The sequence below is a fragment of the Blennius ocellaris genome, assembly GCF_963422515.1.
Source record: "Blennius ocellaris genome assembly, chromosome: 6".
In the NCBI taxonomy this organism is placed as follows: domain Eukaryota; kingdom Metazoa; phylum Chordata; class Actinopteri; order Blenniiformes; family Blenniidae; genus Blennius; species Blennius ocellaris.
This window is the reverse complement of record NC_137655.1, coordinates 17,404,838-17,431,249: the sequence shown is the minus strand read 5'-3', so window position 1 is coordinate 17,431,249 and position 26,412 is coordinate 17,404,838. Positions and strand designations below refer to the sequence as shown.

The following is a 26,412-nucleotide window of genomic DNA, read 5'->3' as shown; positions in this document are numbered from 1 at the left end:
TCCTCTCAGGAGAGCTGCACTGGAGTATATAGTCTTAACCAGAACTAACTTACACGTTGGAAAAAATCTACTTTTCATTACCAGAACTCCTATGTTGATTATGATATTTAAGTATATAATTACAAAAAACAAAAAACAAAAAAACTGCCAGCCAACAGGAAAAAGGCTCTGTAACTACTTACGGTGAACTCAAGGACTGTGTAAGGCCGCCCAATCACAGACGAGAGTCAGTAGAGCGTCAAGACCTTTGCTTGATTAACGGCCAGATATTAAAAGTTGAAGATATCGTGGAAAAAGGGCCCAACGCTCTCATTCACATGCATATTCTTTGATAACTTTACATAAATCCCGCCACTCCAGTTGTAAAAGGGCTTATATATTCTCACAAATCTGACATTAAGTAGTGGATTAATTTTCAGAAAAGCCATGTTTAATGGAGAGCGAAAGATTACCATCTCCGCTCGCTTCACACAGACGCAACACAGATTCTCAGATTAACACCTCGGGACCAGATAGACCTGGCAGCTCAGCCGGCGTACACCTGAGGAGCCAAACAAAGCCGCGACATGGAGCTTCATTTGTTCGGCTCCTACTGGTTGACATTTGCAGAAAGCTGCATATTTGGATGACTGGTGCGCGGTGTTCGTGCCACATGCTCGCTGTTTGAGTGCAAACACTCATTTCCTGCTGCTTTTGTTTTCAAAAGGAGTTTGAGACTCCAGTCTTAATGACGTGGGTCGGTTTATTCATGCGCTACATTTGGCAACGTGTCTGAAAGCTTCTGTTGCGGCGAGCGCGTGCGGACGGTGCCGGGAGGCCGTACCTGGTCCAGGTTGGACAGACTGTTTGGGTCTTGGCTCAGTGCTTGGTACTGTCCTCGTAATCTGTCTCCAGCTGCAATCTTACGGAACTTCTTCAAATCCACCACATACAAGGCACTGGACATGAAATTATAGAGCAGAGAGAGAAGATTTGAGGGGGGGAAAAAAAAAAAAAAAAAAAGAGAGCCATATCTTGACAGAGGAAGCCTGCACTTTGTAGAAATAAAAAATAATGACCCAATAAAGTAACATACCCCGTGGCACATGCGGGTAACTGTGCTTAACGTGGCAAATTAATAAAGCTGAAGGTGTGGACTGTAGTTTCACTTTGCTCCTATTAGACTGAAGTCTCCCGGAGGACGTTGGACGCCTTATGTTTCCCCGAGATCACTGATGCACATCGTGTCTCTTCCTCACTCCTTTTTGTCCAACCTCAAAGAGCTTAGCGCCACACTGACAGCCGATCAACTCGCTGTGGATTTCCGACTCCTCTTTTTCTGTCCTCATTAGACCGCGCTGAAAAGGAAAGTTCAGTCCCGTCCCCTCCTACACTGGAAGCCACCTGATTAGCCGTCATCTTGACGGAGGGAGAGCTGCAAGCTGGTGCGCGAGATCATGTATCACATCCATTCGTGCCCTCTTCTATACCACTTTATTGAACTCGGGGTGCCAGCGGGAGGCCTGGACTCGAACCTGGGAGTGCAAGAGATGGTGCTCACCACTGCGCCACGTCGCATGAATCAGCTCAGTAAAATATAGATCGAAGCCAGCTTGGCTTTACCCCAAAATATAACATATAAAAATGTAACAGCTGCGGTTCCTACAAGTCGACAACAAAGTTCTGAGAGTCTACCTGATGTGATACTTCCTGTGCCCGAGATGCGACGCCCAGTATCCCGTTTTCCAGAAGCGATAGCCGTCCATCTCTCTGCGGCTTTCACAAAACGGCGTGTAACCGTAGGGAGCGCCCTCCAGGTTTAAATCCCTCAACTCTTTTAAATCGGCTCGAACTATCTGCAGGAGGAGGAGGAGGAGGAGAACTTTGTGAGGTGCAGAGAGGGAAGATGACACTTGGGTGAAGTTCAAAATCTCATGGAATCTTTATCTCTGAGCTGAGACAGGTTCAAAAAAAAAAAAAAAAAAAAAACCTCAGTCGCTCATCATCCTTACCTGGTCGGCATCCACAAAGATGATCTTGTCCACAGCCAGCGGGAACAGAACATCCAGGAAGAGGATCTTGTATCCCCAGATAATCCGCTGCTTCTCGGTCTGCTGGTGGAGCCAGCGAGGCCACTTGTACTGCACCAGTTCGTACTGGAAGCCGTACGACTCCGCCATGTGAGAGATGGTCTCCTACCCAGGAATCAAGGGCGACAGATTACAGGTTAAAGGCGAGCGCGGCGTTTTGCAACCGGCGCGTGCAGCATTGGAGAAACGTACCTTGAAAGAAGGAGACAGATAATTTTTGAGGAACCAGAACTTGACAGGTGTTTTAGTATGCCGAAGGACAGAAAGCATCATGATCCTGAAGAGACGCAGTGAAATCAGAATGTGTTTCAGGACCGGGGCTGAGATGAATGCGAGAGCGTGTGGAGTTTGGAGAGCGAGCGTGTGTTTGTGAAGTAATGCGCCGCACCTCAAAAAGCGCTCGTACAGATGGCCCGAGGCCACGGAAAATATGTTCAGAACATCCTCTTTCTTCTTCTCGCCGTCATCCTTCTTTGAACCACCACCTGTGATGCTGTAAATGAGACCGTATCAGCTGAGGCTGCCGTGTCCTGATGGAAGCATGCGTTTCACATATTCGCAATAAATCAACACCGAGCCGGTCGCCGCCATGCTTGTTGCAGAGCCAGTTATAACACAGGAAATCAACAAATGCAATATGATTTTATCCATTTGCCTCCTGCTGGCACTCATCTATACTTTTGAAATGAAGTGTTAAAACACATACGGGAAACATGGAGAACGTTTACTTGGTTGTGTAACTGCGGAGATCCATATTTTCGAGTGGAAAATATGCGTGACTCACTGCCATCGGTAATTTGTGATCTTTACATAGATGTTTCAAATAGAACAAATATGGAATGAGTAATACATTCTTGGGAGCCAAACAGAAATGACATTATTATACCAGGCGCAATGTTGTCAAAGACGTCTGCTGCGCCATTAAATGTGCATTTTAGCCTCACATTTAGTGTCGTTACTTGTGTTTTGGTTGGAGAACAAATAACTTTCAGACTTTTTTTTTTTTTTTTTTTTTTTGGTAAAGAGCTGGTCTCGTTCCCGCAGCTTACTGACAGCTTGGTAATGGTGCAGGAAATGTGAAGCAGCCGCTCCAGATGAGACACTCGTGTTTGCCTTTGAGACATGTACGGTGCATGTCAGGTGTTTCAAATTAATTCTTATTTGGTGTCATGAGTTATGAGGGTCACCTTGATTAGGCTACGCTTCCGAACATTCCAAACAAATATTCCATCCATCGTTTCTTTTCTTTTTTTTTTTTTCGTGGTCGCAGGAGGCTTGCAGCCAATCACAGCCAAGTCTTGGCAAAGGCAGGACAAGTTGGCAGAGCAAACGCGGGGAGACACACACATAACACACACTCACATCTTCAGGTGGTTTGGAGTCACCCGTTAACCTCAGATGTATGTTTTGTGCCTGGAGGAATCCCATGCACACACAGTGAGAACATGCAAACTCCACTCACAAAGCGGGGACTTAAACTTGGGACACATTGTGAGGCGACAGTACTCAAGTCTTCTCATATCCAGATTAGGATATAAAGTTTTGAATACATATTTTAATATTTGTCCACATTATGAAAGATGATCAATAATAAACAAGCCTCTGTTGTCAATTACAAGCCTATAATGACTTTGCTGTAATACGGCAGAATTAAACTGGAAAAAATCGCTGTTGTATGTCTGCTAAATCACCACTCGGAGCATTTACAAAAACTGTGAGGTTGTGATGATTTGAATCTAATCTGCTTGTATTTTGTTGGTCGACAACAAACCTGAAAGAAATCCCTCAAAACAAACAGATCTACATTTGCTGTTGCCCTGGCAACGTGATTTTTTTTGTTTGAGAAAGAGAATGATTTAAAGAGTAATACATTTAAATTTCACACAGATTTAAGGATTTGGGTTTAAGTTATTATTTGAGCTATAAATAATCCCATAATGTGAAAGAAAACAATGACATATGGATATAAGGAGATTTATGAGGGCTTTTGGACACAACTTAATGAAAATAGTGGAGATAGGGAAGTAGAGAGAGAGAGAGACACACACTCAGCCATATAGGAAAAAAAAGAAGCACAAAGTGGCGCTTTACAGTGGTCATCATGTCAGTACATTACCTTCCAGACTGAATTAAACTATTAAGTTCGAATTTACAAAATGGCGAGCCAACAGATTAGCTGAAACCCATTCATAAGGAGATTATGGGACAGGAAAAATCCAGAGGACGTTCGCTGAATTTGCGAACACATGGACATACCCTAAACGCCATTAAATCGCGGCGGCTCGTGATGCAAGGCACATTAAGCGGACAGAAATCAGAACTTGTGCTGGAGGGTAAACGTGTCTGCAGTCCAACGGTGTGTCCTTGTCTGTAACGGACTGCTGATGAGGGAAGGAGCGTCTCTCCCACACTCCATCACAGCCAGCGAGCTGGCCTCCGGGCTGCAGGAAGACACCGCTCTATGTTTCTGCATGTCCTCTAAAACTAACTCCGACAAACACGTTCAAGGGTCTCACTAGTAAGCGAGTCACATCCATGCAGCACAGACTCAGCGATGACCCAGGACAATACTGAAATCACTTTCTTTTTTTTGGGGGGGGGGGGGCATTTTGGAGTTGTGTGGCTGTGAAGTGCATTTCGCTCCCTTCCAAACAAACAAAAAGATCCTCTGGACAGTTAAGGAGTTGCTTTCTGGGTAGTCACTACACATCGGTGGCGTCGGGGGAGGCCGACTGCCTTCCATGACTAAGCCAGCCATTATGAAGGACCTCCAGCACAACAAAGGGGTCCCCCCCTCCCACGATAAGCAGCTTTACAGGGTCAGGTGAGAGCCCGTTTGGCTGACTCACTCCAGATAATCTGGACCTCTGCAAGGGGCCCGGGGAGCGCCGGATGAATCCAACAATAGCTACACGAAACTCTCCTTCTGTTCGTCCTTTCAAACCTCCGGCTTAGAACAGTAACGCTCCCTAACGTTTGTATTTACATTCTTTACACACAGTTCACACTATGACAGACAAAACCACAACACTTCCTCTGTTGGACACCGACTTCTGAACCTTTTAGGACTTTAACAGCTCAACCTAAACGTGTGCCAATCCAAAAAGCACAAATCACTTCATTCGGGGCACGAAGGTCAGACAGAAACTGACGAGGTAACACATTGGACGGTACAGCTGCTCTGCTGAGAGGTTTTATGTTCCTACCTGTTCATTTTGAGGGCAGGAGATTGTAGCGGTGTTGAAGTGGACTGCGCTCTACGGGGGTTCGTAGAGTTTATGGCAGAGTTGTTGTACCACAGTAATTGTACACGGCACAGAAACACACGTCAATATCTGGGTTGAGTTTGGAAGAACAAAGAGTGGCAAACATCCCGGCTGAAAGTCCTGTGACTTGTTAGGGAAAGATGGGTTTTTTTTTTATGGCTCCAATGTTTCTGAAATTGAAGAGCAGCATGAAAGGACATTAAACTAACAAGGTTCCCCAGGCTGAGAGGAGCAAAAAAACAACAAAATATGGTTTCTCTTCTTTTCCTCTAGGTAAGAGGCAAAGGAGAATAAAAGCCCAAACCAAAGAAATCCAACATCAAAGTAGACGACCATGAGAGAAAGCCATTTTTCATTTAGTGTGGTTGTTGGTCTCCAGATGAAACTGCTTGTAAACACATGAGGAAGTTTAACAATCCCGCCACTTAAGACTTATTGATGCCGATCATTCTCTCAACTAAGTCTTCACAAGGTGAACATCACATGTCCTTTGCTTCTGCCTTGCTCCTCAAAGCATTTTAAGGACACAGCTAAACAACGATAAGTCATGTTTGCTTCCCCGACAACGCCATTATAAAAAAGTTAATAAGTAACTCAAGATATTTGTGATATATTTACTGAAATACTGAAACAATTTTATCATCTGACACCTTTGTGCTATTTTCATGTTGAGTATTCATGTCTGGATGAAGTCTTCGGCGCCTATCACCGGTCTGTGGTGTTTGTGAGAATGAAAACATTTAATTTCTGTTTATTTTCTATCATCTACAAACGCAGGATATATTGTAATTAGGGATGTCGATAATATCGGCGGGCCGATATTATCGGCCGATATTGACTTAAAAATGTAACATTTGGAAATATCGGTATCGGATTTTTACAACCGATATTGGAATTTCCGAGTCTGCATGAACGCAGCATGGGACGTTTACGGGCGCGCGCTTGATGACGTTTAACAACAACAAATACAACATGCTGGACTCGTGGCTAAGAAGGAGAAGCCCGGTGAATGAAATGTCCGTGGAGGACTGGAGGCTCAACCAGGCCCTCTTCCCTGCTGGGCCAGTACCTGACTGCAGCCTGCACCAGTGTTGACAGTGAACCACTGTTCAGCACTGGTGCCCACATCATTGATGAGAAGAGAAATCACATACATTGCGACAATGCTGAGATGCTTGTATTCATACAGAAAAATCTACCTCTTACACATGAGGACACGGGGGGAAAGAAATAGACCAGTTATATGGACGAGTCAACTTCAGTCTTTGTTTTTGTTGCACTTTAAAGGAGGGCTGTTTTAATTTTGTGAGCATTTCTATGCCTTTCTTGTTTATATTTGCACTATTTTGTTACTCTTAAAAGAGATTGAGCCCAGTTTGAGTCTATTATTTGACAAGTTATGGCCAGTTATTCATTCATTGACTGTTTACAACTAATGGACTGAAGATATGCCTCTTCCTTTTTTTTTATATTGTCTGTGGTGTTGTTGAGTTTGTTGTTGAGGTTTCTCTCTAACACTAAATAAATATGGCACTTTTTTCCAGAATTTAAGTTGTTGTTCTCTTATTTTTCTCAGTGTGTACATTTGGAAAGCCATGTTTGATTCACATATGCATCCAGTGTGGCATCACAATAAAATTAGGCATAATGTGTTAATTCCACAGTAGGAGTTATTTTATGTTGTTGTTACCTAACAGTTTTGATGTAAAAAGCCAGCATATATCGGTATCGGTGATATCGGTATCGGTGATATCGGTATCGGAAATTAAGAGTTGGACAATATTGGAATATCGGATATTGGTAGAAAATCCAATATCGAGCATCCCTAATTGTAATGTTGGTTTCCTCGCTGTTTGCTGTAGAGCTGGGCATTTTCTCATTATTCCTCAAGTGCCTCCACTGGATGGAAATATGACTTAGCAGGAGGTTCTTTAGACAATTCAGAGTACTTTTTTTAATCTGACATTTGTTTGACAAAGACATGATAAATAAGTATTTTGCTTCATGAGAAAACAAGCCTCTGAATCTCATGATTGGTGTACTCCGGTTTAAAAGGAGAGACACTGTGGAATGAAGGCAAAAGAAAAGCACCTTCCTCTCCAAATGCAGCCGAATGGAAGTTAATCTTACATTTGTACATTACAGCCACTTAAGGAGCAATTATTTCTCTTGCACCCATCCCGTTCAACCTTTTTATGTAACATTTTAATGTTATGAGTACCTTTATTACTGAAGTGTACCATGGGAAATTAAATGCAAGCATGCTATGGGAACTGCTCATTAGATTCACTTATTAATTTCTCATCTATGTATTCACCTACTTTCAGCTTATGTCATCCTGGTGAGGGACGAAACGAGTAATTCGTGATAATCCAACTTTTGATTTACACAACGAGACTCCGAGAACTCCGTACACTTGATTCCGTGAAGAGTTTGTTCATGCCGTCCTTCCAGTTGGAGGAACTATGAAAACGTCTAATGCAAGATCAAAGAGGTTATCTGACCAGACAGAATATCTATACTTACTGTTTTAGACTTAAGAGGCCCTCCAGGTTCTTTAAAACTAGTTGCCACAGCCAACCACAACTGATATTAAAACAAACACCCTGATACACACATGCATACAACTCACGTGCCCACAAGTGGCAAGAAAACGTAACGAAGCGCTGAAGCCCCTCACGGGACCACGTATACTTCAAATTCTTTGATGTCGCTGATTTAAAGATGCAACAAAGACAAAGCTTCTGCAAAGTGAACCCAAAGCGCTGTTAAGAGCTTCCAGTGGGTGATCCAAGTATAAATCATGAATTAAAAAAAGATATTTCTGTTATTTTAGATGTTAATCTCTCAATGTATTTTCAAATATGAGTGTCTTCTGGTGATACTTTAATGTTTGATTAACAGGGGGGGAAAAAACTCGACATAATAGCATTTCTGGAATGCTTGAGCTTGGTTTCTGAAAGGTGGGAAGTAACCACGGTATCCCATATAGCGAACATAATATACAGTTGGCTGTAGCTACAGATGGAGCTGGCCCACAGTCATCATCGGCAAATCCATAAATTGAGGTTGTCCTAAAATATGGCTCCAGAGTTTGCACTCAATGCAGGATGAGCATTAAATACGTCTAGTAGACACTCTGCGCCACGTTCGGCTTCTTCACACTGGAGGGGCAGGAAACCAATCAATTTCCAGCAGTCAGTGGAGATTATAAAACCTCCCCAGTTTTCATTACTGTAAATTTTGGAACAGCAACGCAACAAGACTTATGATGGATCACAATGTTTGAGTTCAAGATGAAATGACACAAGTTCACAACACAACGAGGTTTGTGGTAAATGTGCTTAGTGCGTCGTGTCTTAAGGCAAATGATTTATGCATTTTTCAGTAGGTGAAATGAGAGAATCACTATATAGATTAAATAAAAACAACAACAACAAAAAAAAAACCCACATAGAAACACCACTTACATTTCAAGTGGTATGATTAAACACCTCTCTACGGTAGTATCATTACTGATGGATAAATAATAGTGAGTCTAATTCTCATTCAGCCCTACACTTGGTGGAGTTCACACCTCAAAACAAGCAATAAAGAGTGCATGCTAATGAAAATGACAAAGAAGTTTCAGATGTTAATTGGATTTCTGGTGAAACTGCCTACCTTTTTTCAAAAGTGCTCCAAACACTTCACACAGCAAGCATTAAGTAAGGAGACAGGATCACACAGTTAGGAAGTGTAGGGGGGGGGGGGGGGGGGGGCACACAAATGCACACACATACCTACAGAAGCACATATTTTTTGCAAGACTAGATCTTACAGCGTAATATTGCAGTCTGGATCCAGGAGAAGAGTAAGATCTCCTGCAATGCAATGTATAATTGACAGACGGACGGCCAATCAGCATATCCATCAATCCACGAGCTCACACAGTGGATATTGGTGGTCCACACAAGGAGAGGTTTATATCTACTACAGTACACCAGATTTAGCCGTGTCGGAGAAGAGATTACACACCTTGCTATGGAGTCCCATATGCCTTTGCTTTCACTACTTTCACTCAAAAGATCTTCACCGATCTTCTCCGCCTTTTTCTGCACCTGTATCGGCGAAACAGAACCCGACCCAACATGTTCTGATTATACAGACTGTGCAGTAACGGTTCGTAACCAGTGAATGGAAGCCAAAGGTGTAGACGTTGCAGAAAAGTAGAGCGATGGGCCGTCTAATCTGAGGTATACGTAAAAAGCACACTCACCCTGACTTTGATGATCTTACTGTGAAAACTGTTGAGCACCACGATGACATCCCCGGCGTCTGCAGGTGAGTCCGTCCCATCGTGCCTGGAATAAATAAGCAAAATTACTCTGAGCAGTCGTACACAAATAAAGCCCACATAGAAACTAAAAATTACACAAATAAAAATTGGAACTCATTCTCAAGCTTCATCTTCTAATACCGGTACCTAAATGATCTATGGTATATATTACAAGAAAAAGGATATTTCACCCCACATAAGTTATCTTCACTGAGCTACAAATGTTAAGTTACATATTTACTTCTTTACGATAAACGTTGTGTCCACAGAAGATTTGCTACTAAAAGTGTATCATTTAAACTGTATATGGAAGTTTATCGTGCAATGGTTTGCTGAATGACTAAGTAAAGTTAAAGGTCTATTTGAATGAAATCACCCAAAAATTGAGGCTCATTTTCCAAGGCTTTCACATCTACTTCTCTATAATTAAAAGAAAGGAAATGAGGCTGGTGGAAACATATCATTAATGCTCCTTTAAAGCCTCTACAGGCATTTATTGAACTTTTCAACCAATCACTCTGATTAAGATTTGCTTTTAATTTGCTCCCTTGAATCCACCGCTTAAGAGAAAGACTTTTTTGTGTGTGTGTGTGTGTGTGTGTGTGTGTTGGTGTATTCATGTTTTACCCATGGCAACAAAGCGAGAACACATACACACTACAGACTCGCTTCACGGGAGGAGACAGCAGCTGCTAATGGACGGACCACTGACAGACAGTGAGAGAGCACACTTAAAAGCCAACGCTGGGACAGCTGCCAGGGTCACACTCCGGCATATTCATTACCCTCCATCATCATTAAGAATCACCTTACCATTATTTTACCCATCACTACTTCCCAGCCATGCTGTATATACTGGTTGATTTAATGAGCAAAGTCTGTACAGTATTGATTGAATAACACAGCCTTTCAATGTAATTGTTTTAGGACTGATTTGCCCTGTAGAAAATGTGTTTTGGAAGTCAAAATCTGCAGTCTGATGTCAAAACGCAAGAGAGTAAAGTCAGGAAGAGATGAGCAAGAGGCTATGATGCACAAAATGCCATTACAACCCAAATGCTTACTAAAGGCAAAAAATGTTGGCCTTATCACTATGATAAATGCCCCCCCTTCACTGGACCTAAAGAATCCCCCCACCCCATGTTCCAGTGATGCTTGTTTTTTGGCCCCTCTGCTGTCATGGGTGCAAATCAGTCTTTAGGGCGCCTGTTAGGAAGCACCAGAGATCAATCTGTATCTCTGCACTGAGCAGAGGAGAGCGGGCCATCTCATTCATCGCTGTCAGGACGAGGCGCGGCAGCAGCACAGGGTTCAGAAGGAAAATGCACACTCTGGGACTGGAGAGCACAGACACTCCCACTACGCTCTGATCGGCCACCTAACCAGAGCAGAGTGCCGCTAACCACAAGAATAATGACACTGCCAAGGTGAAAAATGACATCACCTCTTAGCTTCACCTGGAGGATTGGGGGATAAATCTTGGTTGTCTGATATGATTCCAAAGGAACCGTGGGCTGTATGTGTCCTAAATCTTGTGTGAGGACAGCCAGAGAGGCCCGTATCTGTGGTTGCACGGACATGTATGGTGCACAGCAGCTTCTGCTGAAGACTCATCCCTGTTTTGATTATCAACAGTTGACTGTGAGGGACCATCATTCTTCCTTATGGCGGAGGAAACTGGAGAAATGAGCTACAAGTTCCTTCAAAATGGACAAATTTGATTTATTGTCGCTCAATGGTTTTCAAAGTGTGGGGCGTGCTTCCTTTGGGGAAGCGCTTGAGAGGACGTGAGGCGGAGTACAGGAAAAATAAACCAGATAAAAACTCTAACCTATCTGGTTAGCATCTCCATGTATTCAAGATGTGTTGCTTTCTTTGTATTTACAGTGAGAGAAGAGAGTAAGAACAGCAGATTACTTAATATGGATTTTAATCAAGTGGATCTGATACTCCGCCTTCCCTCTAGAGAAAGGCCTGGAAGGCAGGAGAAGTAAGACAGCTGTCTTAAGTGGAAGTGGCAGATCTGAGGATGTTGAGGTTTCCACTAGGAGTGAATGGACTGGACAGAATTAGGAATGAGTGCATTAGTGGGGCAGCTCATGTTGGACAGAACGGTGGGGAAGTGACAGAGACGGGGCTGGCACGGTTTGGTCAAGTTTGCAGGAGAGAAAAGGACGATGAGGATAGAGCTGACAGGAAATGGAGAGAGAGCTGATTGGAAGAAGATGATCCTGACTGGGAAAACGCAGAAAACAGAACAAGGAAGTCCTGATACTCTACTGCTATAGTGGTACTTATTTTCACAAAAAAGTGCTCGTTAATTAATCTAGTTTTAAATTGGGGGGGGGGGGGGGGGGGGGGCTCAAGTGGTGGGCAAGTGTGACCCCCCCACCACCACCACACACACACACACACACACACACACACACACACACACACACACACACACACACACACACACACACACTTATCAAACCCCTCTTGTAAATGAAAACAAAACATGCCAAAGTAAATCCAAAGTGAAAACACTGCATTAAAAAGCTGCCAGGCACAAAAGGTTGCATTTCTGTCGGGAATTTCTCAAACCAGCTAAAGAGAAATCTTTTTTTTTTCTATTCACACGAGACAGCATCGTTGCACTCAGTCTAATCTATGCAGCCTTTGACACCTACGCTATCCCGACTAAAAAACATTCTGCTGCTGATATTCTAAAGTCTGAGGTGGATGGCATGGCAGGTGACCAGCTGAATCATCCCACCTCTCTTCTCTTCTCTTTAATAGCAGCCCTTTCCTCCTACCTGTCTCTCTCCCTTCTATGTTGAGCAGAACTCCCTGCACTCATCAAAACCTTGTGCTGCTACAGTGTCAGCAGCTCTCCACGTTACCATAGAGATGGGTTTCCGAGCTACCAGTATGAAACGGAGAGGTAACTGAAAACAACCTTGATTCTGAGCAATATACAAAGCTACCTGATACATTTGCCTAACTAACTTTGTTGTAGTAAAACACATCAACACATGTTGGCTATAAGACCAGAAAGACTCACGTGAGAATCTGATAAATCTCTTCGGATCTCCCTTCACGTAATCTTAATGTCCAGGCACCGGGGTTGGCTTTTAGCTGGAAATATCCCTGTTATGGTTGGAAATAGTGAAAATCTGAATAGTTGCAGTTACAAAATAAAAGATACCAACATTTGTCACGACACGGCAAAGCTGTCTTGGTATAATTGATGGGAGTGGGAAACGCTGCTGACCAGGTTAGCCATGACAATGGTGTCATACATGAGCGGGTCCTGGCTCATGCCCAGGGTGAACTGCAGTCCGCGGGGAGGCTGGCCTGTTGACAGGTCAAAGCAGTGGCCCTCCAGCAAGAGGTGCTCCAGTTCAAATTCTGCTGCGACAACCCCACTCACCTGGAGAGAACCACAAATTACAAGGTCCACACCCCCCCCCCAAAAAAATAGAAAGGGAGTGAAAGGACCTCTGCCATACATGCAGGTGAGAAAAAAAATCAGTGTCGTAGGGTAGTAGTGACTAAGCAACACAATACCTCCTGCAGATGGATGTTGTCCAAGTCGTGGGGAGTGCGCACTGCCTGCACTATCCAGCTCTCTGGAGTGATCATATTGAGAGTGAGGAGCGGAGACTCTGGGAGCTCAGTGAAACGGGCTACGGGCCCTGGAGATACCGTCTCATTGGCCAAGAAAATCACATCAGACTCCAAGACAAAGCGGTAAAAACTGTGAAGACAAAAATGATCAGGAGACGATCGAATGAGAATTACTCATTAAGAAATACAGTGAATATAATAATAATAATAGTGATAAAAACTGAGAGCAGTAAAATGTAGAATAATAAGCAGGGGGTTTTTTATTTGGGAGCCGGAGTCCGACAGCAATTTCCAACAACAAATGCAGTGTCGTCTTCGGCAAGTACTGAAATGATGACATGTTGTGCAATAGTCTACCTTCTAAGACAGAGGAGATGGGCTCTGTTGTGACAGCTGGATATATACAATTTCTTCAAAGTGAGGAAACTAATACTATTACTGCCAGTGTTCCTGCTCGGCCAATAAGCCAAATAGGTGGAGCAGCCGGTGCACCACACAATTTCGTTTTCTCTATTATTCGAGTAGTTGCAGTGGCTCGCTCAAGGCAACTTTTTATGGTAATTGCTTTTCTTCTGTGTGCTCTCTGACACATCGGAGGGCCATAATGAGTACTGATAAAGTGTAAATTCAGAAATGTCCAATCCTGCTCCTGCACGTTTTAAATGTCACCTTACTTCAACACACCGAACTCTAATGTCATCAAGCTTGTATTAAAAAAAAAAGAAAAGAAAAAAAGCCCAAAAACGAGTCCCTCACGTATGTTGCAAGTGAGAGAGACCTAAAACATGCAGGGTCAGTATTGGTGTGTGATGATAGACGTTGCACTTCAACGGTACACCGGCACATTTCCTATTCGCAGGAAGTTTTCTCAAAAGTTCTTTCATAGTAAAACAGCAGAGCTCATGATGACTCCAGGGGTGAGATGAGAGCTGCCATCACAGCACAGGAGTCCTCCTGTGACAGCCAGGTTGTAGTCAAGGAAGGAAAAAAATTAGCACACCAGAGGACAAACCCCATCTCCGTTCGATTTGGTCATCTCACGGATTGGAACCATTCTCAGTTAGAGGAAAATTGAGAAAATGCAGATGAGCAGCCCTGGAGCCGCCGATCCGGTCGTACCACTATGAGGAGTACACCAGTCAATGAAATGAACTCACAGACACAGGAACAGTATTCATGTGTTCCCACTGACAGGAGTATCTGGGGTGAGCTATAACACTGGCAGGTTTTTGGTTGTAAAAGGTGCACAGAACTAGGATGTTGAGCTTTGTGGCGACAAATCCAATCTACATTTCAAGATGTTGTTGAAGTCAAAACATCCATCCTCTTTAAGCTACAGCATCAAGGCGCTGAACAAAAAACCCTTATTTACAAAAGAGAACTTTCTATGAGTTCTTTGTGTTCACGTAGTCTGACTTTTAGAAGCACATCCTTAACAAAAGTGCCGAGTTTCAGTGGCGAAATTCGGGAAAAGTATTTTAAGATCCAAAACAATCCTGTATTGATTGAAAACCTCTATTCAGCTCAACATGTCTGTGCTTTAGTGCTAGCTGAGCGAGTATCATCTAAACAGGGCTTAATTACAAAATACACCAGATAATAATGAATTAAAGAACCAAAAAACACAGAAAAACAATTTTTGTTACAAAGGTCAATTACTTGTGTCTGAATACTTAAATGTTGGGTAACAGGATTGTTTGCTGCTCTCATGGAGACTTCTTGTTTCTGTCTTACACAAATGTATCATGTAGCTGTTTGTGCTCATTGCAGAAAATGGATGGCTTCATGGAGGGAGGCTGAGACATGTGGTTGATGAGTACTGGAAGACTCACCAGTCAAGTTTCGGTTAGTTCATACATGTCATTCAGTAAATAATCATTCCAGAGTGAGAGGTATTTCTACACTACTTTAGTAAACAAATGTCTCAAATGACTCGGCGTGTTATGGAACAAACTATGAAGAAAACACATCAAATTTAAGAAGAAAAAAAAACAAACACACATTGTCAATGGACAATTACAACATTTGCCATGGTTTTACATTTCGATAATTATTATTATTATTTTTGTTGTAGTTGTTGAACTGCAGCTGGGAAAGTTGTAGGCAATGTTCCCAGAGAAGCAAGTAAAGGCCCAAAGCAATAAGGCAGTGTTATTAAGCAGATTGCATCTGTGCAGTATAATCTTACAAAGGGACGGAGCGGGCAGAGATGCTAACTCTGCAGCAGTAAGAGGATACACAAACAAGCCAAACAGGAAAATCTAATTACAGTTGGAACTAGATCTCACCTCTTGAGGGGCATCTCGGACAACTTGGCCTTGCAATTCATAAACACCTGCAGCCTCACATTGACCACTTGACTGAGCACCTGCCAGGTTCATTGGAAAAGAGGTCCAGTTAGCAATTAGGAACAAAGAAAAGCTTGATGAGGAAGAGCAGTGTGAGATACATGATTGATGCCATTTCGTGCATGTTAATAAAATCTACAAAAATACTATTCGTTTTCACATTTAAATCAGTTCTGCCAATTCAATACTTTCCCGTACTTTCATGAAGATCAGTTCATACAAGAATAGTCGTTTTTAGACCGAGGTTGAAACTCATTCCGTGTGAATGTTTACACTCTCGCAAGCTTTATATCGCTCTCCTCTCACGTTGAGTGATTTTGGAGTGTCCTTGCTGTATTAGGAATCGATGGAAGAATAGGGGAGAGGAATAGGAGAGCAGAAGACGACTTACGATCAACAGGGGAGAAATCTTCTGGGCCTCTCTCGTGAGGGGGTCAACAACGGCGACAACATCATAGAACACCTCGTTCTCTCGCGGAGAGAGACGGAGCACACTGAGGAGGAGAACAGCACACCGAAGGGGATTCAACAACACAAGGTTGTACAATCCTTATTCAGCAGAACTGCAAATCAAAAGATCCGCGTTTCTGCACTGCTTGAAATGATGACAGGGCAATTTTCAGATTCTTTATAACAAAATGGGAGTGGATACCGCCCCGAGAGCCTGCTGAGCTAAGGGGACAATAGGTAAACAGAAAAAAAAAAAAATAAAAAAAAAAATAAAAGGAAAAACACATTTCCCACCTGTGGTTGTCTTTGTGAAAGTGGACATCTCTTCTGACTTCTCCTTTGGGGGCTGCACTTAGGAGGGCATCGACTTTCATGACCAGCTCACTGGCACTGGCAGAAATAGAGTCAGTCCATCACAAAGAAACAATATTTTTCGGAAAGCATTAGAAAATAGAGCGCAAATTTAAATAAATAAATAAAACATTTAAATCCTGGTATGGAAGTTTACAAAAAGAAATTCAGGAATCACGAGAGCGTACCTCAACAATGACATTAGAGTAGAAGTAGCTACCAAACAACTTCATGTTCACAACATCCTGTTCATGCATAAAATGTTGGATGGATGCAACTATATCTATTGCAAGGAATTAAGGAGGGAAACAATATGGGGCATTGTGTTTAAGTTAACAAGACTGAAAAAGCAAAAACATACTGTTTTGGTTTCATCTCCATCTGTTTAACACTGGCTTTGACTTTTTCTGCAGAACCTCTCAGTGTAATCTTCTCCAGCAAGTGAAAATCTTCCACAGTGAAATCTTCATGGTCTTCAAACGGCCCCAACGTCTAACATGAAGAAATAATACAGTCGAGCATGAATCTTCTAGTTCTTATCTCACCATGTATCATTTACAACTTCTTCAGGAGATGTTAACTGCAAGGCAGTTGTGACAGAGAGTTTTACACACTTAAAGTCATGGTATTCAGTGATGTCTTCTTATTTTAGATGCTTTCTATTCTGGGAGCAGAGCTCCGCCACTGCAGCCAAGGGATGTAAGATAGTATTAATTGTTGCTGCCATCTCAGGGGCTAGCTTTTTTTCTTTTCTTTTTTTTTTCATCTGTGGCTGTCAGCAATGCTACTGCTGAGACATCAGTCATCGGCTCTGTGCACACATGCACTGAACACATACATAGATGATCAAACACACACAGTGCCGCGTGTGCCACCTGTGACCTTTGAGAAATGGACATCTTGCTGATTTGACAGTGCTAAGCAAACATTCTGAAAGCACCAGTGGGGGAAAAATCCTGCAGACCGCAGCCACACTGATGATCCTACGCCATTGTAACACATAATACCAGAGACATTTACTGTATCTAGTGCCTTTTTTTTCTGGTTCACAAAGTTGTGTGATCTTCATATTATCAAGGCGGTGCAATTATTGAATTAATTCAGGTCAAATAATCTTCTTTTTAAATGTGCTATATATAAAAAAACTTGAGTAAAATTCATAGTTAAGCCTTGCTAAAATCTAAGCCATATCACTTAAGTCCAAACGTCTTGCTGTTGATGAAGACACTTGTAGAACTTTGTTGAAACTGGAGTGCGCTCACCCTGCCATTGCTGATCACAGCCCGCTGTCCAGGACCGAGTTTCAGGACATCTCGACAGAACAGCTGCTGACTGCGGATGAAATCCACTTCCAGCGTGTTGAATTTCTTCTCAAAGGCATCAGCATCCATGCCCTGGAGCAGAAAAACAAAAGTTTGTTTAGGTCGTTAGTTTAATTGATTGCACTGCTGGCTCCCCCAATCCCAAAGTATTTGTAAGATGACGCATGATTTGGTGATGTAACTGAAGGATCCAGTAAAGTCGCTGAAGGACATTTCTCCAGTTCCTGCTTGCCCATAAAAACATCACAGTGAATGCGATGACGGATGCAATGATGTATGTGGGGCCGGCAATTATTCACAATATCATTGATGCTTGGCATCAGCATAATTATTACAGTTTTCAGACATAAAATACTTGGGGCCGAGCTGTCAAAAACGCACGTGTGAAAATGAGATTAATCAATTTGTAATTAATATTCCAAACTTAATTAAACTCCAGCCATTTTGGTCTATAACAAATTAGGTGTGGGAGTATGGAGGGTTTGTGGAGTCAGGTTATTAGTTTCTCCAACATATCCCTCCTCAGGAGAACAGGTGAAATACCAATAATGTCAGCACAATCCAGTCAGCAAGTCTGTCTGGCAGCCAATAATAAACTCATATCCCTTGGCTTTGGGTCTCAAGTCACACAGCTAGCTCCTACCTATCTTTCAGTTGCTATTTCCAGCCCTTTTCCCTCCCTGTTGTTTAAGGTTAGTATAATTGAAGGGCTGTTTGCTATGGTAGGTCCCAATTGCAACATGTACTCTATGACTTACTCCTGATGGGAGAGCGAGGAGCTTCTCTGTCAGCTGATTTGTTGATTAGTGACTAATAATTTGTCTGCTTATGGGACATATTGTGTGGGTGGGTGCTGGACAATATAGCACGGAGAACATCAGTGCTTTAAACTTACAAGCAGCAGCAGTGATGGTCAGGCTTGGCGAGACACATCTCGCTTTCACAACCACGAGCGGTAAGAGGGAGAGCAGCTATTCATTAGCTCCAGGAGACCAGGTATGCACCAGCTCTTTTCAATTAAAGATATGGTGTGTCCGGCTCACCTTATTATGGCCGCTGTGACTGTTAAAGTAGATCTGACAGTAAGCAGGCCGCACACCTTATAGCACGCACAGGCTAATCCTAAACATATTCTGCTTTGAGAAGATGGACTCATCAATCACTATTTCCTCTCACTGTGTGCTTACATGAGCAAAGAGGAGTCAAACAAATCCTCACAAGAGGTCACACACAGCCATTGGTTTCAAGTTTGTAGTGTTGAGCTCGTCAACCACGTTAAATCAATGATTTTCTATGGTAGGTTATCATATCTCAAACTAAGATTTATCCCCATGCAATATTGAAATCCCCTCCACTGTGGGTTGTACACTCATGATGCCATTAGTTCAGAGCTGAGGCAAATAAATAAACTGTTTTACACGATAGAACATCTAAAATTGATGAACATGAAATCTTGGTTCAGAGGCCTTCAATAGTTCACACACTGATTAAACCTTTAAAGTTCCACTGAATCACACTTCACCATGGAATGGGCTCATGTTTCAGTGCACACATAACTGGACAGCAGCTTGCACAGTGAAAATCAATGAATGAAATAAAATAAAGGATAAACTATGAAATAAGATGACTGATGAACAATGTTTGGAGTTTCACTTTAGGTGTCATTCAGTCCTTCGTAGTCATCTTGATGACATGTTCCTAGACTGGATCAATAACTGTCTGCAACACAACAATATTAATCATTCACGTTTGGTAAACGTACAAAAGCAACGCTGATTAAATGTGTGTTTCGAAAGCACGGATACTTTTATTCTGAATACACTATAATAAAGTTTCTGCTCTTAAATGTTGCTTATTGTCTATAAAAAAAAAGTGGCAACACAAGAATATAAATGATGATGTGTTTATTTTAACATTCTTTTATATGGATATATTTGGTAAAATCCTCTCAATTGTTGCAACTGTAATACAGCCCCGACAATTAAGTCCCATGGTTCAATTTCACCTTCATACCATTATAGTGATGATAAACTTCACCTCAGCCGTCAAATACAATGTTCCACTTTCATGCAATTTTAAAAAAAAAAAGAAGAAGAAGAAAAAAACACCACAGAATTTGAAAAACTTGAACTGGAAAATAAAAGATATGCAAATGTGGAATCTGGTTATCTTCCAAGTAACAAAAACAAACGGAACTGCTTTTCCTTAATTCCTTCTTTACCTGCATCAGTAAGTCCTTCATCTTGGTCCCCTGCTGGAGGAGCTGGCTGCTCTCCTCTTTCAGGAGTTTAAGCACAAACTCCGCTGCAGCCTTATTCTTCTGGGTGATGAGAGAGGCCCATATAGCCCGGTACAGCGCCGTGTTATCTTCCCAGGGCTTCTCACTAGGGTTATCTATCACCCCCACGCGCACCCCTGGACTGGCCTTCTGCTCACACACACACACACACACACACACACACACACACACACACACACACACACACACACACACACACACACACACACACAGCAGTGATATAATTCACACTAATATCGCGCATTCTCATATATCCACAGACCACAAGTGTCACAGAGCCAAAGCACCAGGAAGATAGTGTGATTGCTTAAAAGTAACAGTAAAGGTTTCTCCTCCTCTATTTGTTCCTAGTAATACTTTCTTTTCTTGACAGAGAAATAGCTGGCTTGTATTGCACCTAATTCATCTCAAGTGTATAAACAGTACATCATTCAGTTGAAAAGCACTCGTGCTGGGGAATTTGTGGGCGCACACAACAGACAATTTATTCCGAGTCATTAAGACTTGTCCCAATAATCACTTGTCATCTTCTCTGTTTGTATGTGACACATTGATTTTCAGTAGGTATGACAAATGCAACATTTCATTCAAAGTTTAGCTGAATGCATTGTTTAGAGTAGCGGATTTGTTTGTTATGCCCCCCATGCAACATGATTACGTGATAAAAGAACAGGGAGAATGGAATAGTATAGTAATTGTACTCACCACATGTTTCAGAGCATTAAGCAATAGTTTTCTTCCTGAAACTTTCTGAAAATCCCCAGCTATCCACATGGTCACAGCAGTCATCCCATCGTCATCTAAGATAAAAGACCAAAGCCTCTGTAATACTCTCAATTGTTTCATTTAATGCGGCATTGAATTTCAGCATCAGGTAAAGGGATTCACACAGCATACCGAACTACGGCCAAACAACTCTCCTTCGCTCCTGGAGCAGCCCAGCATCCTTTATTTTCATTTGTTGTGACATTAAATGCAACAGAAGTATTTAAGGTCTTTCTGGTGTGTGCAGACATGAAAGCACTGCTGTGCTGTAGCTGATTTCTAACCTGTGTCTTATTCCTGCTGCATATTTCACATTGTATTACATCCCAAAGGTACTCCAGTGGATTTAGGTCCTGAGGCTATGAAGGCCATGAGGGTACAATAAGCAACAAGCATGCTGATGGTGGAAGACCAGGAGCCTATTCCCTGTCGGATGCGTCTTGAAAACATCTAATGGGAGGCAACCATGGCTGAGCATAGCTGCTTCCACAATTGAGGTCATTAACAGTGTCCAAAGTCCCGATACATGGGAAAAATTCTCATGGAGGTTGCAGTGGAAATCATTTGGAACAAGGCTAGTACTCAGTATGAGCTTGGGTCTGCCAGCTCTGGCCTGCAGCCGAACCCTCTACCTGATCCAACTCACCACCGAGTTGTCTTCACCCGAGATGTCCAGAACATACAGTCTCAGGTCAGGAGACCCAAGGAGCTCCGGTACCAAGTATACATGTGCGTCCTTGTGTTCGTACCTGATGTTTGTTATGGCCGAGTACCAGGGTTTTGGGAGTAACGGACAACACGTAACGGCGTTACACAATTAGGATACAAAGAAATTGTAACTGTAATCCGTTACAGTACATAGAAAAAATTTGTAATCCTCGTTACAGGTATATTTCATAAAAACTGGGACTAGCGAGCGGGATTACAATAGAAAATCAGATGAAATAAACTAGAAATGCAGCTGTCACATGCGCCGTCCACTGGCATTGCGACACTTGCTGACGCACACTTGCCGGCACTGACGCGTTGCCATGGACTCTGCAGCCAGCTGCTCTCGTCATGGCTGCTCCCGGGGATAGAAACGCACTTTCTGGCTGGAAACTCCGACATCCTTTTGTTTTGAAGTCGGAGAAGTCTCTTAACCTCTCTGTACAATGCAAATTATGCCTCCCCGCCGTGAAAGTGCTGTGAACGACCAGGGACTCGACGTCCAACCCGAAGAAACATCTACAGGTTGGAAAAAAACCCGCTTACTTTTACTGATACACACCTGGACTCTGTCAACTAGTTTTATTCGCTCACTAACCTGTCAGTACCATTACTTGTCCTGATGGTAGTAAAGCCATTCTCAATACGTTCAGAGGAGCTCGTGTTTTAGGTATTAATTGGGGCTACACGCGCTATAACTTTTTATAAAAAATGTGTTCATTGATTTAGTAGCGGGTTGTTCAGTTATTATCATCAGTGATTTATGCTGCCAGATACAGCCTCTCAAACCTATCAAACATTTATATTTGGTCCGGAAAAAACAACAACATTAAAACGAATGAGGAAACGGGATGAGAGAGGGAGAGAGAGAGAGTTTTGAAAGTGTTTTGAAAAAGATGAGCACATTTTCTTGAACAGAAATTGTTTTGAGGACTAACACTTAAATAATTGAAAGCTTTATTTGTTGGTTTTGATTGTTCTTAAAAAAAAAATCAGTCTTTGACACCTGATTTGTCAAGATTTGTCAATGTACTGAGCAGATGACACATTCTGTTCTTTTATTTTTTTTATGTTTAGCTGATGAAGTAATCCAAAAGTAACTAAAAGTACTCTGGTACATTACTGTTTTATTTTAATACTTAGAGTAAGGTACTGATTACATTTTTTGACAGCTATCATTTTTCAAGTAACCCTCCGGACCACAAAAGTCCAATAACTCACCACTCGGGTTCAGACCGGGCAGGTCATTCCACCCAATCAGAGAAGGCTAAATACCCCGAGCTGCTGTTTGGTGCATAAGCACAAACTACAATCAGAGTTTTCCTCCCTGAAACCTTAAACCGCAGGGAGGCGATCCTCCGATCAGGACAAAATCCTACTGTGTGGCCGCCAGCCAGGGGCTTGTAAGACTCCGGGGGTGGATCCCAGTGACCGTTTGTCCAGGAAGGGTGTAGACAACTTAATGGGTTGTTTCTTTTCATCCGTTATTTTTTGGATGTGTTTTCTGGGCCTTCATTCAAGATCTGCCGCCTTGGGTGGCAATACCAGGAGCATGTACTCTGGATGGCATAGTTCTGGAGATCATTAGATCATCACAACAAGGCTTCAGTCCAGGAATATTTTCTTTTGTTGTTGTTGTTGTTGCTTTAGTCCAAGCCTTTTAACAATACATGAAAATAAACCATAGTCACTTGAGCGATGACTGCACCTGCAACCTCTTCTGCCAACGTTTCATTCAAAATATACTGTCAAATATAGGTATTTATATTCCTCAATCACATCTTTCTAAATTCCCAGGACCTTTTGTATGAATGTAAAGAAAGATTTCTAAATTGTGCCAGCAATTTTTTCCACTATCAGGATCATTTAGACAACTGTTCTTAGGATTATTACCAGAACATGCTCTACTCATGAGGTCTGTACAGGCGACCATTTTGCCAGTGTAAATCCTGTTGGCTCCCTCTGCATTTGAGATTGTCTGCATGATTTTCAGTTTCTGCCAAATTTGGATGTCAGCCTGGCGTGTACCTGTTAAGTTCGCCACAAAATGTGTAATCAAAGCACTGCATTTTTCCAAAAATTTCTCTCTCTGTGTCATCATCAATGTTCAGTTTTTTTTTTGAAAGCAGGGCTCGTTTTTAACTCGTCTCACTCTGATTACACAGAATGAAAATCAGTTGAAAGTGAGGATGAAATTAGATACAATAATTAAAATCATTTTGTGTGTCAAAGGCGAGAAAGACTGCCAAAGAGCAGAGCACATTATAAGAGCGCTTGTGCCACCTGTCATACTTATATTCCTCGCAGCAAGTCAGTCGGTCTGTCGGCTAGAAAAGCAGGCAGACGGCCGGTCAGCTATTCCACAGAGGAAGGATAGCAATCAGCCTCCTTGGCCTCACTGCGGCTACACTCTGGGCATGAGCAATGAAATACTGTACACCTCTAATGACCATTTAGACTGTTGGCCAGAAGCCTTTCAGAAGACTAGGTAATGATCTTACTGGAGGCATGGCCCGTTTGCCTTAACAAAGGTAAATTTCATATGTTCATAGATCACGGCGACCCACGGCGCATGTGGAAGGGCATCAAGTGCATCACAGACTACAACACCAGGAATGCACAATGCCCAAGTGACCCCTCCCTGCCAGACACACTCAACAATTTCTACGCCCGATTCGAAGACCCGGACACCCCCCCCCCCAGCACTAGACTCACACCACCGCCTGGTGACACACCCCTCACTGTGACCACAGCAGATGTGAGGAAGACCCTACAGGGAATTAACCCCCGCAAAGCTGCTGGCCCGGATAACATCCCGGGGCGGGTACTGAAGGACTGTGCACACCAGCTGTCCGAGGTGCTGGCAGACATCTTCAACACCTCACTCTCACTGTCATCTGTCCCCACCTGCCTAAAGACTGCCACAATTGTCCCCGTCCCCAAATGCTCCACAGTGACAGGCCTAAACGACTACCGGCCGGTCGCCCTAACCCCGGTAGTCATGAAGTGCTTCGAGAGGCTGGTCATGACTCAGATCAAGGACTCCATCGACGTCACTGTGGACCCCCACCAATACGCATATAGGAAAAACCGCTCCACCGATGACGCCATCTCATCGGTGGTCCACACAACCCTCACCCATCTGGAGAGCAAAAACTCCTATGTCCGTCTGCTCTTCCTGGACTTCTCCTCAGCCTTCAACACCATCATCCCGCAGACCCTGGTGCAGAAGCTCCACTCCCTTGGACTGAGCCCCACACTGGGGAACTGGATCCTGGACTTCCTGACCAACAGACCACAAACTGTCAGGATCAACGACACCGTCTCCTCCCCCATCATCCTCAGCACCGGCTCACCTCAGGGCTGTGTGCTGAGCCCCCTCCTGTTCACTCTGCTGACATATGACTGCACGGCAATACACCCCAGCTGTCATATAGTGAAGTTTGCGGACGACACAGCAGTAGTGGGACGCATCACAAATAACGATGAGTCCAAATACAGAGAGGAGGTGGAACACCTGATGCAGTGGTGCAGTGGAAACAACCTCTGCATCAACGGGGAAAAGACCAAGGAGATGGTGGTGGACTTCAGGAGGGTCAGGTGCCCCCCCGCTCCCCTGCACATCGGAGGAGCAGCTGTGGAAGTGGTTTCCAGCTACAAGTACCTGGGGGTACACTTGTCCAAGGACCTCACCTGGAGCGCCAACACTTCCCGTCTGGTCAAGAAGGCCCACCAACGCCTCTACTTCCTCAGGAAGTTGCGGAAAGCAGGTCTGGGAAGCTCCGTCCTGAGGAGCTTCTACCACTGTGCGGTGGAGAGCGTCCTCTGCAGCTGCATCACTGTGTGGCATGGCGGATGCACCGCCGCTGAGAGGAAGGCTCTGCAGAGGGTGGTAAAGGCCGCTCAGAGGACTGTCGGGAGCGGCCTCCCCACCACCTCAGACCTCTACACAGCACGATGCAGGGGGAGGGCTCTCCGCATCATGAAGGACTCCACCCACCCAGCACATGGACTGTTTCAGCCCCTCCCCTCAGGAAAGCGGCTGAGGAGCATTAGGAGCAAAACCACCAGGCTCAGGAACAGCTTCTTCCCCGAAGCTGTGAGACTTGTGAACTCGAGCCATGTTCCGTAGACTCCCATCTTCCTGCACTACAAACACTTCACACATACATTCTGCTCTTGTATATTTGTATATATTTTACGCTCTATATATTTTATTACTATATATTTTATTACTGGCTCACCGGGACCTGAGTCCAAATTTCGTATCATTCTTTGATATGACAATAAAGAATCCTTGAATCCTTGAATCCTTGAATCCTTGAATCAGTGAAGCAGTGGAGACAATACATTTTTGATGTGCTGCTTGTATCACAAATACTCCATGAAAGAGCTTACGAGATATAGAAATAGCAGGCATATCTGTGTATAAATGTGTGAATGTTATTCATGCCGTTATATGTCACTGCAGCTCTGACAATGAGATGGTGTGTGCATTCAACTGAAGTAGTGTTTGTCAAGAAAGCACCACACAGCAATCTTACCACTATTTGTAAAATACTTCATCCTCTTAGCCATCACTGCCGTTTTGTCTCTGGAGTCAAAGAATGAAAACATTGTTGTGTCGTCCCAGTCATCTGCAACTGTGAGCAAGAAGATCCACCATGAGAAGAAGCGAAACAGAGAAGCAATATTCAACTGTTGGAAGACGAGTAGCCGCAGTCACCTGGTTTGGCTGTGAAGTCAAGGTACTTTCGGTTCGTGCTCAAGATAAGAGGATTCATCCTGGGAACAACATTGGCCTGTTCCATAAGATAGTCCACCACATCTGAGCCTTCAGTTAACTGACCCTATGAGGTAAAGAACAAAAAGTGTGTGATTTACAACACCAGTGAAATGAGTTT

At 43.3% G+C, this 26,412-nt stretch overlaps 1 protein-coding gene across 3 annotated transcripts in view; it reads right to left on the bottom strand.

The window, feature by feature from the left end:
* The window catches only part of uggt2 (UDP-glucose glycoprotein glucosyltransferase 2), a 42,240-nt gene that overhangs the window by 3,061 nt on the left and 12,767 nt on the right, over window positions 1-26,412 (bottom strand). Inside the window, exons 19-38 of one of the 3 annotated variants that reach the window (XM_080498763.1) lie at window positions 26,235-26,358; window positions 26,053-26,151; window positions 20,741-20,835; window positions 19,958-20,164; window positions 17,677-17,808; window positions 16,776-16,906; window positions 16,358-16,453; window positions 16,005-16,107; window positions 15,554-15,633; window positions 13,206-13,395; window positions 12,910-13,068; window positions 12,700-12,785; window positions 9,594-9,678; window positions 9,353-9,435; window positions 9,118-9,198; window positions 2,458-2,562; window positions 2,262-2,346; window positions 1,992-2,174; window positions 1,675-1,835; window positions 824-938 (exon numbers count right to left, since the gene is read on the bottom strand). In XM_080498763.1, the coding sequence (XP_080354889.1) occupies window positions 824-938; window positions 1,675-1,835; window positions 1,992-2,174; window positions 2,262-2,346; window positions 2,458-2,562; window positions 9,118-9,198; window positions 9,353-9,435; window positions 9,594-9,678; window positions 12,700-12,785; window positions 12,910-13,068; window positions 13,206-13,395; window positions 15,554-15,633; window positions 16,005-16,107; window positions 16,358-16,453; window positions 16,776-16,906; window positions 17,677-17,808; window positions 19,958-20,164; window positions 20,741-20,835; window positions 26,053-26,151; window positions 26,235-26,358 (2,400 nt within the window). Of the gene's footprint in view, window positions 1-823; window positions 939-1,674; window positions 1,836-1,991; window positions 2,175-2,261; window positions 2,347-2,457; window positions 2,563-9,117; window positions 9,199-9,352; window positions 9,436-9,593; window positions 9,679-12,699; window positions 12,786-12,909; window positions 13,069-13,205; window positions 13,396-15,553; window positions 15,634-16,004; window positions 16,108-16,357; window positions 16,454-16,775; window positions 16,907-17,676; window positions 17,809-19,957; window positions 20,165-20,740; window positions 20,836-26,052; window positions 26,152-26,234; window positions 26,359-26,412 lie in introns of those variants that run through there. The other 2 variants (XM_080498764.1, XR_013936669.1) reach the window with 2 other exon arrangements.